At 39.0% G+C, this 18,409-nt stretch overlaps 1 protein-coding gene across 6 annotated transcripts in view; it reads right to left on the bottom strand.

Moving 5' to 3' along the window:
- The window catches only part of LOC141903549 (calcium/calmodulin-dependent protein kinase type II delta chain-like), a 57,404-nt gene that overhangs the window by 33,981 nt on the left and 5,014 nt on the right, over positions 1 to 18,409 (bottom strand). For all 6 annotated transcript variants that reach the window (XM_074791706.1, XM_074791708.1, XM_074791710.1 and 3 more), the window contains exons 3-6: positions 17,265 to 17,324; positions 7,279 to 7,333; positions 5,129 to 5,194; positions 2,286 to 2,370 (exon numbers count right to left, since the gene is read on the bottom strand). In XM_074791706.1, coding sequence (XP_074647807.1) covers positions 2,286 to 2,370; positions 5,129 to 5,194; positions 7,279 to 7,333; positions 17,265 to 17,324 — 266 coding nt within the window. The remainder of the gene's footprint in view (positions 1 to 2,285; positions 2,371 to 5,128; positions 5,195 to 7,278; positions 7,334 to 17,264; positions 17,325 to 18,409) is intronic.

Genomic DNA, 18,409 nt, shown 5'->3' with positions numbered 1-18,409 from the left:
CGATATGAATATAATATCAATCTCTCGAGGAAACCACAACTCATTGACTGGTTCCATAGTCATCGCTTCACAGACAGTCCTAGTTCTATTGTCAAGACCAATGAAGACCAGTCTTTAAATAAAAAACCATTTTTTGGAATGTTAAGTCTCGACTGTGGAATTGGCCCCTGAAACAGATTCAGATTAATTGAAATCATTGCAGATTTTAGAGTGTTTTAAATGATCAATCCTGAAGCAGACATTGTGTGTGCACTCAGTACACTTCAACATCTGTGTACTTAGTAAGTGTTGGTCGTTAGCCGATGGATATCAACAATGACTTTCATTTTGTCATTCGATCACGGCATCTGTGTCCGTTATAACATCAATAATAACTACCACAGCCCTCTAACTATATTCATTTCATTCAACTGAGTGATTTACGTAGAATTGTGAGTGAATTTACAATTGTGAATCGTCGTAATGTGAATATAATTAAACCTGTAAATGTCAGCAGTAATAACAATTTCTACATATCGATGAATGATTTAAATATCATCGCGATGAACCACGACCCACCGCGATCCATCGCGATCCACCGTCGATCGTGGGAGTCTTTATCTGTATTCATCCTAAAATAGACTCAAATCTTTTAATATCATTTGACTTTAAACAACTGAACTTGAACTTGAATCTTTAAGTAACTGCTACAATAGACGAGATCTAAAACTATTTCTGATAATCTCAATCCGTACAACTGGATCTAACCACATATTTGGAATCAAGTCATGACTATTAGTAACCAGGGTCTGGTGATATAGAATCAAACACTACATTTGTATATGTCATCATCTATACATCTTTATAAATATATGTATGAAATGAGAGTTATTACGTGTAAGATTCAATTGTCATCGGGATTATCAATGGATACTGACTGAGTCTAGCAGTCCCAGTTGACAGTGAATATCTGTAATAGAAATATCCATTATTATTAGTAACTAGATTGTAAGTGCAGTCACAGTCCTCGTCACATACATCATTTCATAGCTAAAAGTGATCTCTATTTTTCAATCTATCCAATTCACTAAGCATTAGTCGTCAGTTGTAGACGTAATGATTGTCCTAACTACGGAGACTTCAGTGAGTTTAGTCGTCTATAAAACCATCTGTCACGGTCACTGCAGCAGTTGCTGGTGTCGATGACCAAACAAACTGAATATTTTAGATACCATAACGCTAATCTCTTATCAGCACTTGTACACATAATAAACATTTATATAACTATGCTTTACATAGAAATAGAGCTTAGTTTTTAATCGTTTTACGGGAATGTTAAGATGCGTAATTCTTCAAATGTCAAATGAAAACATTCATATTTTTAAACGTGCATCAACATTCTTGAAATCATCAGTATAGATATATACAAGCACAGTGCAGGGGAACAAATACATGCGGTGCAAAAATAGACACGAGAAATTTGGATTTCAAAAAATTTTTATCTGGGGCCAGTTGTTCCAAAGTTGGTTTAAGATAACCGGTGGAAAAATACCATAGTAACGATGAACATTTAATTCTAACAATGTCAACTATCCACTGGATTGTTAACTCTAACCAACTGTGAAGCAACTGGCCCCAAATGTCGAAAAGATGTAAATGAGCCCGGGAGAACTAAACAGCATGTCTCAAACAGTTTAAATCATGAATTCAGAACTTTAAGAAAAGATATGAATGCAAACAACTTTCAGATAACCTGAGACAAAGGTTGCCTCATCTGCTGGGCTGACATGCTATCAATATATAACATAAATAACAGCAGGACCTGTAGTTTCACAGTTATGAGTTCAGATTTGACTAAACATTGGAAAAGAAATGAAGTCAAACTTAAATGCAAACTGTGCAACTGGATCCTGATTCTCAGTACTAGAGACTAAAATATAGCAGCCCACATTTAAAATCATTGCTATTACTACTATTAACAAGTGTATTACGCGAGACCAAAGTTGGTTTTGCCATTTCAAAAAAATGTCACCATTTCAAACTTATCGAAATTTACGGTTCTGAATTCAGAAGAAAGTGTTTACATAAGAGAGATCGAAGATGAAGAAAACATGCCGAAAAATTATCATTACGAAAAATAGATTTATAAAAACGTGATTTTCTTTTTTTTAGTAATAATGAAAGCGAAAATTGTAGCAAACGAAATAAGCGAAAATGTTAATAATAAAGATGATCGTCATAAATCGTCAAATACTACAGTTTTAAAGGTGATTTTAGAAAAAAACGTTTCGATTTAGTGGGCTCACCTTTAGGTCTCTATGTACTATGGAGATCGGTGTTTGTTGACTGTGACAATAGTTTATACTGTCTAAGATTTGCTGCATGCAGTGACTGAAATGGTAAAATAAGGAGATCGAGAGAAACTTAAATAGAAAGCACACTAAAACAAGGACTCGCGCCAACAACGTCTGGCCGTCGCTGCTATATATGTATGTATACAATATAAGCCATATCTACACTGTATAGAGAAAGGATGACATATAAACCCTTGTTTTTCAGTAGCGGGAGATGACTTCCCAGACGCCCCATCTAACACCTGTACAGGTCATGTAGACCAGACGACCCCTATGATCCCTGTATAGGTCGTGTGGACCAGACGACCCCTCTTATCCCTGTATATAGGTCGTGTAGACCAGACGACCCCTCTGATCCCTGTATATAGGTCGTGTGGACCAGACGTCCCCTCTGATCCCTGTATATAGGTCGTGTGGACCAGACGACCCCTCTGATCCCTGTATATAGGTCGTGTGGACCAGACGACCCCTCTGATCCCTGCATGGGTCGTGTAGATACAGCTATACATGTATCGGTATAAACATGGCTAACACGTCTTCAACCATGAGAGACAATTGTTAAATCACTAACTCTGGACTCCCCCTGCCTGCACCATTCCGCAGAGCCATTTGAGTATCCGGTCAGCGGACGCTGGATTTTCCTAATTCTCTCATGGCCGAGTCGGACGCGTTGCTAGGACTAAGGTGAACAAGCAAGGCTAATACTTAGCGGAAACACGAGCACTGGCCTATGTATAACCCACCTTTAGGTCACGATGTATAATGCAATTTTGATGGCAATGTTGTACACCTTCTAATATTTGTTGTATGCAGTGACTGAAAATCAGAAGACATTGGAGAAGAAAAGAAAAAAAAATGCTAAGAATATAAAAACAGATTATCTATAGTATAATCGTGCCTGTTATTACAGGAATGCCTGATTTAAGGCTGTACAAAAACGATGAGTTCTGATGAGAGAAGAGAAAGAGAAACCTCATGCACTACAACGCACGTACAGCACCCAGGGAGCTGGCTTCATTCACTGATTCTTTATGATTTATCAATTTGTTAATCTTCAGATTCCTTCAATTTCCAGGCTACATCAGCTATATCCAACTATATCAGCTACTAACTATTCATAAACCTTTTTCTTCATTATGCCGTGATTAATTTCAAAGCAGCTAAATTCACATGGCCACAGATACATCGCTTCTTTTAACTTTTTTACACCAGTGTATTTTGGGGCAGCCGTTGCTGAAAAGTTGGATAAAGATAACCGGTGAATAAATCCCATAGTAACAATGAAGTTTTAATTGTCACTATATCAACTAACCAGGGAGGTTCACTCCCACCTCCCTGCTCTAACCAACTATTGAGCAACTGCAGTCAGAGAAGAGTTTGCACATTTGGGAAAAATACAACACCTGGTTTGAAATGTTATCATTGATAGAGTTTGAATAGTTGTGTGTCAAATGAATAATGAAGAAGTCACTGCTCGCGTGAAACCAGCTCTGAACCCAGCTCTGAACGACACCTTCCCGAATTCACAGATAACCCTGACTTGGAATAGCCAGCCAGAAAACAAAGAGATGCACAATGAATTGAAATGATAGCTCAAGACCAGAGATAGTAAGCTCAGGACCATAGATAGTAAGCTCAGGACCCAAAGGGACAATAAGCTTAGGGGCAGAAATATCAATGATGTTCATTCATCTCAAGTCGAGACAAGATTGAAATATTTCACAGTTCATCAAAAGTTTCCTCATAAAATGTACGTGATTAGAGAAATGATTAATTCAACGATAATAAAATGAAGTGACAGCCAATAATTAAATTACAGATGAAACTGATGATTAGAAATTCACTTCAAATGAAATTTTCATGAAACAACGTCTTCTGTCTTTCCAGTAAAAACAACTACAATTTTAACTCGATTGCGTCTCAGAACGTGGGTAAAGATGAGTTAATTAATGTTGTGTAACAGACAGACAGAGAGAGACGGGTAGATTTTAGTGTAGCTTGAGGGTAAGGGTAAAAGAAATGTGACCCAAAAAAGGGCTTGAGGGTAAGGGTAAAAGAAATGTGACCCAAAAGAGGGTCATTTAGATGAGGAGTATCTCGGTGATTTGAATTCTGAAAGGTCGAACAGATATCAAAATGAAGATGCCTTCGTTGCCCCTGCAAACAGCCAGTGAAGATGGAAAGTTCTATAGATAAACAGAGATGAAATAAAACATGATTTAAACAAGAATTTTCTGATTCTGTAACAGGCACAGATTCCTGAGAGTGAGAGACTGACAGATTCACTGAAAACACTTCAAAAATATCCGATATATTCATAAACAGCTCGTGACATTGACACAATATGAATACATTCTAACTACTTATTGATAATATATAGATACATGTATAATATAATTAATCCGTACGAAATCAAAAGCTTTATTCTTTAAATCTTTAATATTAGTTCGAATAATATATCTACCGAATTCAAAATCAAAAATATCAAATTGAAAATGATGAGGTAACCTTTCGCGATAAAGCCGATTGAAAATAGGATGTAAAACTGAAAAATGATATGATAGAATTTGAAAATTTGAAAGCCCACTTCCGATAATCCTTTTCAATAATACCGTTCAAACATAGATAGATATGAAACATTAGGCACCAGGAGCCGATTGAGAAGAATCAGTTTTATATAGTTTGATGATTAGTTCATTTTCAAACATAAAGCAACTGGACACAGTAATGTTACTAGCGCCTGATGCCTCCACAATGTTCTGACACATATATTCGACCACATATCTATACTTTACCTAGCATCTGCTTCACTATAAAATTCCCTAGCTACTATATCTTCAAATAATTCTCCACCAGTTACTCTGGAAAAAAAAACATAAAGAGAAATCAGTACGGATTTATCGGAGACTGTGTGGGCACAGATGAGGTGGGTCAGGCGTAATCTAATCACTGATTGTTGATTCGTTTAAGTGGAAAAATATTGGCATCAGTTTCGTAATGAATCTAGATGAAAAACCAAATGACTGGAGACAAGTTTATTAAAGGTTGAACAGCAGCAGTAACAGCAGCAGCAACAGCAGCAGCAACAGCAGCAGCAACAGCAGCAGCAACATGTCACATCAGTTGTCTAGTCATAACATAATAACTCATATGATCACCTAATAAGATTTCTGTTACAGAGCTCAGAGTCTGTCACTGTTACAAAGCTCACAGTCTGTCACTGTTACAGAGCTCAGAGTCTGTCACTGTTACAGAACTCAGAGTCTGTCACTGTTATAGAGCTCAGAGTCTATTATCACTGTTACAGAGCTCAGAGTCTGTCACTGTTACAGAGCTCAGAGTCTGTCAGTGTTACAGAACTCAGAGTCTGTCAGTGTTACAGAACTCAGAGTCTGTCACTGTTACATAGCTCAGAGTCTATTATCACTGTTACAGAGCTCAGAGTCTGTCACACTTGTCCTATTGTATCACATTAAGATGTGACATGTTTTCTAGGCTAATACAAGATGATCAGGGCCAGTGTGAAGGATAAGTAGCCTGTTCCATTATCATATATAAGTAAGTCAGTGGCAAACGAGGTGGCTTTAATTCGTACACAGCTCATTACAACGAGTACTAGCCACTGAGAACTGGGTACTAGCCACTGAGAACCGGGTATATTGATGGTATGCCAATTTGCTGCGGGGTAAGAAACTCCATACATAGCGAACTATTAGACCCAAGTGGGCAGGAAAGATCTACTTGTAATAACCCATTCAATTATCAGACTAGATATCTGTCTTATACAACATCATTGGAAGGTGCTGGTCATCTCATTCATTACGTAGACACAAGACAGAGATCTGCAACGAGTGGGGACCTGGGGGCCAGGAGGGGCCACCCACATCCTCGTGTATACAGCACAGTATAGTATGGTAGAGGAGGCAGTAGTTGTTCTACTTAAGATTAATCAGTAGGGGCTATCTGTAAGTGTAAGAGAGTGAGAGGGGATGAAAGCTATTCAAATTGCTGTCTATAGTTCGTGTGTTTTATTACATACAGAATAGTTTTATATAGGTAGTAGGTATGCGTGTAACACATGGATCTACCAAACCCATACAGTAAACTGCACAGGTCGACCTCGGATGTCACGGGACCAATAAATTCTCTCTGAAATACTCGAATTCTGGAGCAGCAGGGATGGATCATAGTTGGAGTAGAATTTGTATTGTTAGTCTGGAGTTCACTGTGAATCTCATCATTTTCCGCCTTTTAGTAAATCATTTCCCAAAAACTCGAGACTCTGACTCCGACTCTGACTAGCCGGATCAATCATGCTATTATACGACCGATGAGATATGCCTGATAAAACTTGGTGCACCATTTCAGTCACGCCAATCAAGATTCATTTGATAAACCGACGAGTAATCAATCAGCTGCCATAATTCTATCATGAGGTATCGAGTTTAACCACGATCTCATAGAACATAACCATGATCTGGTAGAACCTTACCAGGATTGGTTTGAAGATAAAACCAGGATCAGGTTGAACCTTACCGGGATCAGGTTGAACCTTACCGGGGTTGGGTTGAACCTTACCGGGATCAGGTTGAACTTAACCGGGGTTGGGTTGAACCTTACCAGGATCAGGTTGAACCTAACCGGGATCAGGTTGAACCTAACCGGGATCTGGTAGAAACCTTACGCGGATCAGCGGTAAATTTACATACAAAAAACCAAAAAGGATCTAAAATGTTCACCTTGGCATTTTGTTTACTATTGACACTGAAGACCTTTTCATTTCATTTTATTTTTGACTTAGTTTCACTCTTAGTCTGGGATTCTATACGATATTTACAACACAAACATCATCGATGGTTGATTTAACCGAGTCTTGTTGAAGCTAAGTGACATTTTGTCTGGTCACGGGGTCTTTTTTTGTAAAGATATTGTAATTGTTACTTACAAGTCGAACACTAAGTAATGATAACCTTCATCTTGTATACTGTCGTGAAGTCGAACTGAAATGAGAAAATAATTCAACAGAATTTCAATAAAATCCACAGCCATATTTAGTGCAGGGTCCAACTTGAAAAAATATCTAACTTTTGAATATATTCATTAATTTATTAATGAATTTGCTTTTTGTGTTTAACGGAATCAGGAGTGTAATCAGCAGCGGCCAGACTGGTCTTATTGATAAATGATTCTATAATCATCGACGAGCTAACTGTCTTCACAAATATGAATGGATCCGTGTAAAGCCGGGATGAGACATGTCTATCAGGTATAATGATTAACTGTACTAAATGAGCCACTGCCGTCAGGGAAACCAATTCATTATGAAATATCCGTTATAGACGTAATTCAGTCATACACGCTACATGTCGTCAACTACGAGATCAACGCGTAACACTGAAATCAGTTTTTACTGATATCGATAGTTATCCAGTGATTACTGATATGATCGCGATGAGTTACGCTTCATCTCAGAGAATTCTGTAGGGTATCAACTGCTTTCCGCGCGATCCGACGTTTCAGTTTCGCAGTTGTAACTCAAGTCCTAGAGTGGTCCTCATTCTAAAGACCGGTCTCAAGTCATTAGATTGTCTACAGAGCTGAAAGACTGGTTTTAAATCTGAGAGAGATGGCAACTGTCTTACAGAATATTTGATGGTGAATCCATGGGTTTGCGAGGCATTATGCCGGACATGAGGAGAGTTCTTACCGACTGTTCATTTATCCACTCAGTGTTTTGGTCATCGGGGAAATCTACAATTCATGTCTTATGAACATTTTACTTTATTTTCTTAATACACACATACAGTAGACTGTGCATTACTCGGGACACGAACAGTTGACCGGTGAAACGAGTTGGGAATTGAGGAAAGTGAAAGTTTATCGGTAAAATTCACTCATTCAATGATGGAGTAAGGATGAGTGTACTGTATTATATATATGCGGTGTTAATTCATAGTAATTTTAGTACGATGATCATCTCACTATCTGTTCCATCCATACTTCAACGATGATAAAAAAAAGACTATACGCTAAGAACAAATGCAACAAGGAGACTATGAATCCAGTATTTGATGGAAAAATGGGAATCTATACATGATCTGACAGTTACCGTGGCAACCATTCTGCTGACTGCCACCAGACCTGCCTCTCAGTCTGTCTCTCTCTATCTCTCTCTCTCTCCCTCCATCTCTCCATCATCCCTCCAATCTAGTGTCCTCCGTTGCCCTCTTAGTGCACTCTACTTCTGTAACATTTACCCCGAACCCGGGATCACACGGGCCTGGCCCGGATAGATATGTGTGTACAACCGATCTGTGTACCCGGGGCGGCCCGCAGCCGGCTCACCCTCGACCCCGAGATCCTCGTCGGGGCAAAACATTCGCTATATCATCACCGATGATTTTTCTGATGAGTATATTGTGTAAACTGTATAAAACTTGTGTGCGGGGGGGGGGGGTGCGGAGGGGGGGGCGAGGGTAAACGCTAGGGATATCACCTGTGAAGCTTGTAATCACTAGGTAATTCATGATCAATCATTACAGCACAATGTGTTATACAGTTTAATATCACCAGCAGCAGCAGCAGCAGCAGCAGCATTCTCCAACACAACTCAATAAATCACTAAAAACTCCAATACTGTTTGATAACAAGTGATCATCGGCTTGTTGTAAGTAATAACATTTTTATCATATATAACCTGTCAAATGAATATTTTCTATAATTTCGAACTTTGTTGTAAGATATAATCAGAAATCAGCTGTTCACACTACCTTATTTAGAACTTTATATTTAGTCCATTCTAAATCGGAATCGACTACTGAAGTGTTCATACTAGCAGATTAAATCAGCCTCTTCCATTTTGGACCGACAAAAAATACTGATACAGGTCAGTTGGAAAATCTATAAGGGCCTATTCCTCCGTGGATAGAAACTATCGATCACAGTGTTGCATAATGCATAGCATTGATTTGATCCATTCTAAGTTGGTCCATTTCAGGTACAGGTCAAATTAGAACGTCAATAATATCGTCGTTTCTTTCTTAATTGACATCGAAATATGCAACATTTTTAACATTCATTTTATTCCTTTTTCACTATTTCTTGATTATCGCATCACATGATTCATGTTCAGAATGATTCAATTCCTCTTCGTAACTTCTAAAGCCTAAAAACCCAATTTATCGTCGATTTTGTCGATTTCTAGTAGATTTAGACGACGAGACCGAGATCTCTACTGAGAAAGTTTATCAAATATTATCATACATCATTTTGCCGCGATGAAATGCAATGAAAAACAGCGGTGAATCTGGTTGTATCTAACAACGGGCTGTAGGATGTGAAGAAATGAAGTTATTAGTATTCTACGCAGGATTTCGGGAGGTGGAACAATCTCATCTCGGAGATAACGCACAATGCAAGTCAATGATGATTCGCTACAATAAATGGTTCGATTTAATTCCACAGTACAGAATAAACCTAATGAAATGAGTACTTCATCGATGGTGCTTAACTATTCATTCCGATGAATTTTTTTGTGCTGGAACTTTTAAAACTAACGTAACGACGACAATAGCAGCAGCAGCAGCTGTACTGAATAACTTCGTAATCGATGAGTAGACATCCGTGTGGTTTTTAGATATCATTGCATTGTTCGAAAGTTTATCTAAGACTGTGTTTCCCATTGAAGAAACCGTTATTTACAGTTTGACAGCACTGATAATACTGAGGAAAATTCTACTTATTCCAAATACATCATTAACATGCAAAATTCATAAATAACCAGTTTTTGCTATTGAATATTCAAGGTGTATCATGCAACAGCAGCAGCAGCAGCAGCAGCAGCAGCAGCAGCAGCGTAGAACTATTTCTATTTAAACAAGCTGTTTCATCATCATCTAAACTAACATTACTTTGTACTTATCTACCTACAATCCTACAACCAAACCTCAATTAAAAAACACCACCCGTTTCAACACATTGGTTTTCATTACAACAGTTCATCAAAGCAGTGCGTACCTTTTTTAACCCTTTAACCGCCAGTCACGAGAGTATCAGTAACCGTGTAAATATGGTTTGAAAATGATTACGTTTTAGATACGGATGTCACATGTTACACTTTTCACTTCAGGTGCTGGTTCCTGTCAACTTTAGAGTTAAGACCAGACTAAGGCTGTCTAAGACCATCTTAGTTCTATAGCCTATCAAACAACCTAAAACCGGTATTGACATTTTAGACAACTAATGGACTTAGAAAGTATGGAACCGGCCCCAGTTAGGCGCTGCAACAATCTCCATATTCAACATCAACACTTCCACAGTTCTTGGCTACTATTTTGACACTAAGATTTTCAGGTGTTTGAACAAATTCCTTTGATTTCAATTGAAATAAAAAGGCCTCTGGTTGAAGAACGATTATGACGATTGTACGTGCAGTAATGGAAGGCTAATGGCTGAGACGAGGGGGGTTGGGTTAGGAATTATTGTAGAACACGTGAAGTAAATATTGATATACTTGTCCCACAGTAAATATTGATACCTCCTCAATTCATCTATCATTAACACTATCTATAAATACTATTATACTATCATCACTTCACTTCAACACAGCAGATCAGACCAATCATCAGACCATTCACAGTTACTTATCAGCCTGCTCAGTTATCACTGTGGCCAGTTATCACTGTGGCCAGTTATCAATGGTTAGTTTTGTTTATCAGCATGGTCAGTTATCAGTATGGTCACTATAGTTCCCTGGGCACTTATCACGACTTCCAGATATATTCATTTTCATCGTTATAGAGTATAAAAGATGTAACGTTTTTGAGGAGGCATTTTATTGGAACGTCCTAGCTAGAGAAGAACTATCCATCTGAGGATTTGAACATGATGGTAAAATGTTGAGATCGATGAAACGCTTTGATAAAATGTACACACATGTGTCTGATCTATTGTTTTAAATTGCTGCTGAGCGTTGAATGATGACAAGCATTGCATGACTGTACCATCTGTATCGACACAGTAAAGCCCACCTGTACATACTCCCATCTGGTATACGAGTATACATTGTCATTCAACATGAAATATTTAACTCAGTTAGGAGGAGTCAACATCAGTTCATCCTCTCTAGAACCCATTTAACCAGCACGCACATAGTTTCCAGCACCTATCTAAATCTGAATTCAAATTTTAGTTGGTTCAAACTTTTAAGCCTCGAATTCATGAATTACAATATAATTCACAACTGTTGATCAAAAAAGTTTAGAATTGACCACCAAGGAATAAATGAAGTTTTTAGAATTGTCACCGTAAGCCGATGATAACTGGTTATCTGTATAACTACGTTTGAATAGTGAAGAGTTATATATTGAGTTATTCGTGATGACACATTACGACGAGGCATTGAATTTGTCACGCTGGGAAAAGGAAAAGAAAATTGCGGCAATCATTTTCACTTCAGTCGTGAAACGAATCTTCCAAACATCTTTACATTATTGATGATACTGACTGCATTTCAATAATAGATTAATCATTCTGAAACAGGTACGTATGGTGCACAGTAGCTGCTGTTACTGCTGCTGCTGCTGCTACTGCTGTCGTAGCTGTAAATAACCAACTAATCTACGCGAACATGACTGGAACATTATATTTTATTATGCGTGACCGAGAGACATGAGACGACGGTGGTTATGAAGATTGCAGTTCATGTCGACAGAAACGTGAACAAAAACCTTTATCATCATCAACAATAAAAACAACTGATGAAGTGGTTCTGAGTTGTATGGTCGAATACAGGGAGGTGCAGGGGGCTCATGGTGGGGGAGGGTGATGATATGGGGCCGGTTGTTATAGAGCTATAGGGCTAATATAACCATCTATTCGAAAATCAATTACTGATACATATATATTGTCAACACTACTATACTATCACTGCTGCTGCTGCTGCTACTGCTGCGTTTGTGATATCTTAAATATGATTTCCAGGTTTATAAAGGAATAAACTGCTACATCAAATAGGAATAAACCTTTCATTGCATTTAAGTTCACCAGTTAGTTCACCAGTTAGTTCACCAGTATATTAAATATACATCAGTAAATACTGTTTAATTGAGGAAGGGCTGCTATATCTGCCACAACGAGATGGGCTGCTATATCTGCCACAACGAGATGGGCTGCTATATCTGCTACAACGAGATGGGCTGCTATATCTGCCACTACGAGATGGGCTGCTATATCTGCCAAAATGAGATGGGCTGCTATATCTGCCACAACGAGATGGGCTGCTATATCTGCCACAACGAGATGGGCTGCTATATCTGCCACAACGAGATGAGATTATCTAAGTTAATATTAAAAGTATTTTACACAGGAAGTGGCACTTGTGAGTTTTATCATGTGCCGATTAACAGCGCGATATAAGTCTCCGTCTAATGGCCTTCACTTCTGGCCAAGACAGAAGACTAAGTGAGGACTAGACAATGGTTTGATGAACTAGAGGAGAAACTTGTGACCACCGTGAAATGGTGTCATTCAATTAGACATGACTGACTGAATAACGCTATCATAGTCAGTTGTCAATTAGCTGCCCAGATATCGGTTAATGTGGGGCAATTGCCAATAGATTTAAGTGGCGAAGTAAATTGTAGCTGGGGAAAGAATGAGGGGAGATGAGGTAGGACAGAGAGAGGTAAGCGAGGTGACAGGTAAGGGAGGTAAGAGAGGTAAGGGGAAGATGAGGTAGGACAGAGAGAGGTAAGGGAGTTGAGAGGTAAGAGGTCAGGGAGGTGGGAGGTGAAGGTGAGATCAGGGAGGTGAGAGGTAAGAGGTCAGGGAGGTGGGAGGTAAGGGAGGTGAGAGGTCAGGGAGGTAAGAGAGGTAAGGGAGATCAGGGAGGTAAGAGAGGCAAGAGAGGTGAGAGGCAAGAGAGATAAGGGAGGTGAGAGGCAAGAGAGATAAGGGAGGTGAGAGGCAAGAGAGATAAGGGAGGTGAGAGGCAAGAGAGATAAGGGAGGTGAGAGGCAAGAGAGATAAGGGAGGTGAGAGGCAAGAGAGATAAGGGAGGTGAGAGGCAAGAGAGATAAGGGAGGTAAGACAGGTGAGAGATGGTTGAATGTGAGAGGTAGTTAGTAACACGTAGGTGTATAGTAGGATTAATGTTGACAGATGATGAATAGTTTGTAGTTTATAATATAAAAGTATCAGGCAATATTTTCTAGTCACGTCGTAATTTTTCAGTCAGTTCAAATGAAAAGCTCCACATCTTTTGACGATTTAAGTTTAGTCTAGAAAAGTCTATCGACAATTGTTGATTACGACGTTATAAAGTAATGATTGAGCAAATAGAGAAGTTTGAATGAATGAATTTTTACGTAATCAGAAAACAAACTTCAGGGCCCAGTTGTGTAGTTGAGACCAAGTCCAATAGTGGTTCTATATCTCCAGACTGGTCTTACTCTTGTCGGAGACTAATTGCCGATGTCGGCAATTCTCGAAACAAACTGTCTCTAATTTCTGGTAGTTAGATTAGTTATAGAACTAAGATGGTCACCGCTCTAAACCATGACAATGGAACCGTGGAGTGTAGAATCAGTTTTAGAGAATCATAAGATGTAAGTTGTTAAATCGACAATAAAATGAGACTGGTCTTAAGTGTAAGACTTAGTCGTAGACTGTATATTTTACTTCGATGTCAGATCATTATCATTTACAAAAGGTGTTGATTAAAACCTAATTAAGATATTGCCACAAAGTCGTCCATTAAAGCCGGCAGCGGTAAGCCGTTTAATGATACGCGCGTGTTTTAAGTGCCATCATTAAAATCGTCGCAGCGCTGTCTGAAACGTGCGTTTCATCAGGACGTATCGCGTGCGTCATTCAAACTCTGTGCACCACGACACTAGTTTTAATCATAGGTTAACCGCGTCCGAGCAGACGCCTTGTAAGCCTGCGATCGAGCTCAGTAAAACTAACGTTAAATTCAGGCATCGTTTCTCAAAAGTTGGTTAGATTTAATACCATGGTTACAATGAAGTTTGAAACATCTTCTTTGAACTAACCACTGCTAAACGCTGACCTGTTAGTAAGCAACTGGGCCCAGGTCGTACAGGTTATATATAAGTCAGTATTTCCTAAATTAGATTGATTAGAAAATCAATTTGATAGGATGAAAAGCCGCAATTTACCGAGGCCGATGCTGCCATCATGTCCACGTGAGAATTAATACTCTAGTCTGAATTGAATCAATTATACAATCAACAATGTATCGGACATCTAATCATCAACAATGATCGCAATTGATTGAATTTGATGACACCTCCCTCTCTTCAACAACACCACTGGTGCTGCTGTTGCTGCTGTTGGTGCTGTTGCTGTTGCTGTTGCTGCTGCTGCCGCTGCTGCTGCTGCTGCTAGGGCTCGTTCTCAACTAAAGTCAATCCTCAACAGAGAATCAGCAAAAATATGGTAGCAATGACCGACATAATCAAATTCAAACGCTAAAATAAATTGCATAGATTTGAATTACAGTAACACCCACTGCTGCAGCTGCTGCTGCTGCTGCTGGTATTACTGCTGCTGTGGCTGCTGCTACTGCAGCTAGATGTTCCATTAAATTTACACTTAGAGATGATAATGACAGAGAGACACTGAGTGAGTGTACTGGGTATGTATATACTAGCAGTACAGCACTGGTCGATACCTGTATGATGAGTATCAGTATGCACAGTATCCGGATACACTCCGATACTCATCTCTCTACATTCAGATGACAATGACAGCCACGAAAATATACACAAGTTACAACTGACGATAAACACGAAATACAGGACTGTGACACCAGTAATACTAACACTATAGTTCTCTGAGATCACTGTGCAACAGAGTTTCAAGACATCTGAACCTCAGAAAAACTAGTACAAAAACCACTTCATGAACCGGTGTAATGGTTAATGATAGCAATGCAATGGCTCTTAAAAGCGATAGGACACACGGGTGATAGAGGACTGACAGAGAGAACGGAGTATAACTGGAAGACTGTAGGACCTCCTTGTGACTGCTGGTGTTTATAGTTGCAGTCTAACGCTTAGACTCTCATTCCTACTGTCAATCTAACAACTTAAGACCTGTCTTAATAATTAAGGCCACCGTTTGGCTAAAGGCACGCAGTGGAACCGGGCCCCCGGAGTCAAACTTTTCACTCTCTGAACTCATGACATGCTCGATGTGATCGGATATGATGATTATTAAACAGCGTATAATTCAATGATTCGAAGTTAATGCGTCGAGCCACTATGATCTACCTGTCTGTAGCTGGAGAGCGTCGAGCCACTAGGAGCTGATCTACCTGTCTGTAGCTGGAGAGTGTCGAGCCACTAGGAGCTGATCTACCTGTCTGTAGCTGGAGAGCGTCTAGACTCAAAATGCGATACCTTCGGGAAATCAGCAAAATCTCACCAGTTTTTTGTCACCGCAGGTCGAAGTTAATAAAGTAATCACCGAAGTTAAATATCTGGTAACGTCGTTACTCATCTCTAGTCACAACGGTCATATCTAATTTTCATCCCGACATTTTTTATATCAAAAAAACGTACATAAACCTTTGCATTTTCTAAACGAGTTGATGGAGGTGAGATATTCAGAGCAGTTTTTATATGAAATGACAATGTTCAAGATTCAGCTTCTATTCAAATAGCAGCACGTGTGATAAATGATTTAACCGATGTACTATTAGTTTAATTCTTTATTTTTAACTCTTGTAGAATTGGGTGACTCCCTTGTTGTTGTGAATTAAGTAAGGGAGAACTGATTAAAAACTGTAATGGGAGAGAAATGATCATTCAATAATACAATATACGGGGAATCGATTTAAAAAGCAGCAGCAACAGCAGCAGGAACAGCTCCAGCAGCACCAGCAGCACCAGCAGCCCTGATGCCCTGCAGCAGATGCCCCATGTCATCATAGCAACATCTTAAGTACCTATTAGTTTTTTAACGGAGTAAATAAATAAACGACTATCCGCCGAATAGATGATGTCATAAGAAGTTCTGTCAGTTACTATTAATGGGGAGGTAGAATAGTCAGAATACCCTCTACTGATAGATCCAATCATCATGAAACTAATCGGTTGATTCTGTAACGTCATCTAGCGCCCCCACCACCTGACCCATAGTGTAATAATAACTCAAGACTCTCGTTCTAGATGATCACGATGGACCGGCTAGCGATCGACTGATTACAGCTCGTCGATCGTGATCATTCAATCATCAGCGATTCAACATCAAAAAACAATAATAACTATTGAATATGAATTACAGTTGACTGTGTGATTGTGTGGGTGAATATTGAACAGTTACAATCAATAATAAGTTAACGAAACCCGGTATCAGATACACGTAAAACCATTCATTGTACTGTTTAATAATACTGCGGTATAGTTCAACAGGTGCACTGTCCGCACCAGTCACATACAGGTGCACTGTCCACACCAGTCACATACAGGTGCACTGTCCACACCAGTCACATACAGGTGCACTGTCCACACCAGTTACATACAGGTTCACTGTCCGCACCAGTCACATACAGGTGCACTGTCTGCACCAGTCACATACAGGTGCACTGTCCACACCAGTCAGTCACATACAGGTGCATTGTGCGCACCAGTCAGTCACATACAGGTGCAGTATCCTAGTGATATCTGGTGAACCATCCTAATTTCTAATCTATATGTGTTTTAAAGTAGGAATGAATAAAGCTGTTTTAGCTGCAATAGGTAATGATACACGTCGAGTGAGTGGTGGTTCACTCACCCTCAACGGTCTTCATCGGTTATTCATGTACGGGTCTCATCGATTCAGGGTTCTCTCATTCGATGGTTCTTCTCTCCGCTGAACACTGCGTAAGAACGTTTTAAGAACGCACGACAGGTTCAAACTTACCGATATTAGCGTGTTTCAACAATCTACATATTCTTGCTTCTCGTTCTAATTTTTGGTGATCTACAAATAAAGTAAAACAATATTATATATCTTTAATAAGTAAAACAATATTATATATCTTTAATAAGTAAAACAATATTATATATCTTTATATTTGATTATTCAAGAGTCTTTAGGAGATATTGCTATTTATGATAGAAAAACCTACGCAGAACCAAATCGGATCATTTAACATCTATTCCTGTTTCAATTCTCATAGGGAAAGTTGGGGGATAGTTGCAGCATTTATTCATATCACTCACGGGTATAATAGCATGTCATAATAGCTATAAATACTTGTCCAACATCGAGGTCGTTATAACCAGGAAATCATAACCGCACCGAGCTTTCAAATCTAATATACGTTAATTAATGACTCATATGAAATATTCCGAACAAACCTAAATCAGGTAAACATTATTAGACACTGGCATTCGCGATATTAATAAAACATTTTCTATCTCGGGGACCGGTTTCGTCATAAAAACAATACTGATAATATATTAATAAGAGGTATTAATTAAGTCTTTGAAACGGTCCCTGGCCATCATGAACCTTTTCACTAATGGGGGACAACTACGTGGAAATATTTATGATCGCATATTGTCTGATTTTAGACGAGACATGAAAAATCTTATCTAATTAATTCTAGTGATATCAATCAATAGACCAATCTACACAGAATGCTTACTGTCTCTGGTCCATAAAACAAGTATTATCATACACTATATTTGTAATGGTCATGTTGATATTGATGTGCTGCTACAGCGGGTCAGCTGGTTCACAAACTCATTCAGATTTCAGATTTATAGAAGCAAAAAATGATTGAAGGTATTAAGAATATAAACTGCAATCACACAGAGGGATTGGGCACGGATCACGCATGTGCCTAGAGAGCGAGTTCATAATCCACTCACTCGATACTAAACAATGTTTAAACAAAGCAAATTGACCCACTCCCGGAACCAGCTAAAATTTGGTGCCAAATTTGATACCCATTTGGCACCCATGTGAAACAGTTATTCCCAGCTGAATTTTGCACGGGCAAAACGCTCGTGTGACCGCAGCTGTAATGAAAATGTCAGCCCTACAGCTCCATAATAGAG

Source organism: Tubulanus polymorphus, chromosome 4 (assembly GCF_964204645.1).
Source record: "Tubulanus polymorphus chromosome 4, tnTubPoly1.2, whole genome shotgun sequence".
Classification (NCBI taxonomy): domain Eukaryota; kingdom Metazoa; phylum Nemertea; class Palaeonemertea; order Tubulaniformes; family Tubulanidae; genus Tubulanus; species Tubulanus polymorphus.
Note: the sequence above shows the minus strand (reverse complement) of the source record. Positions and strands in the feature narration are given on the sequence as shown.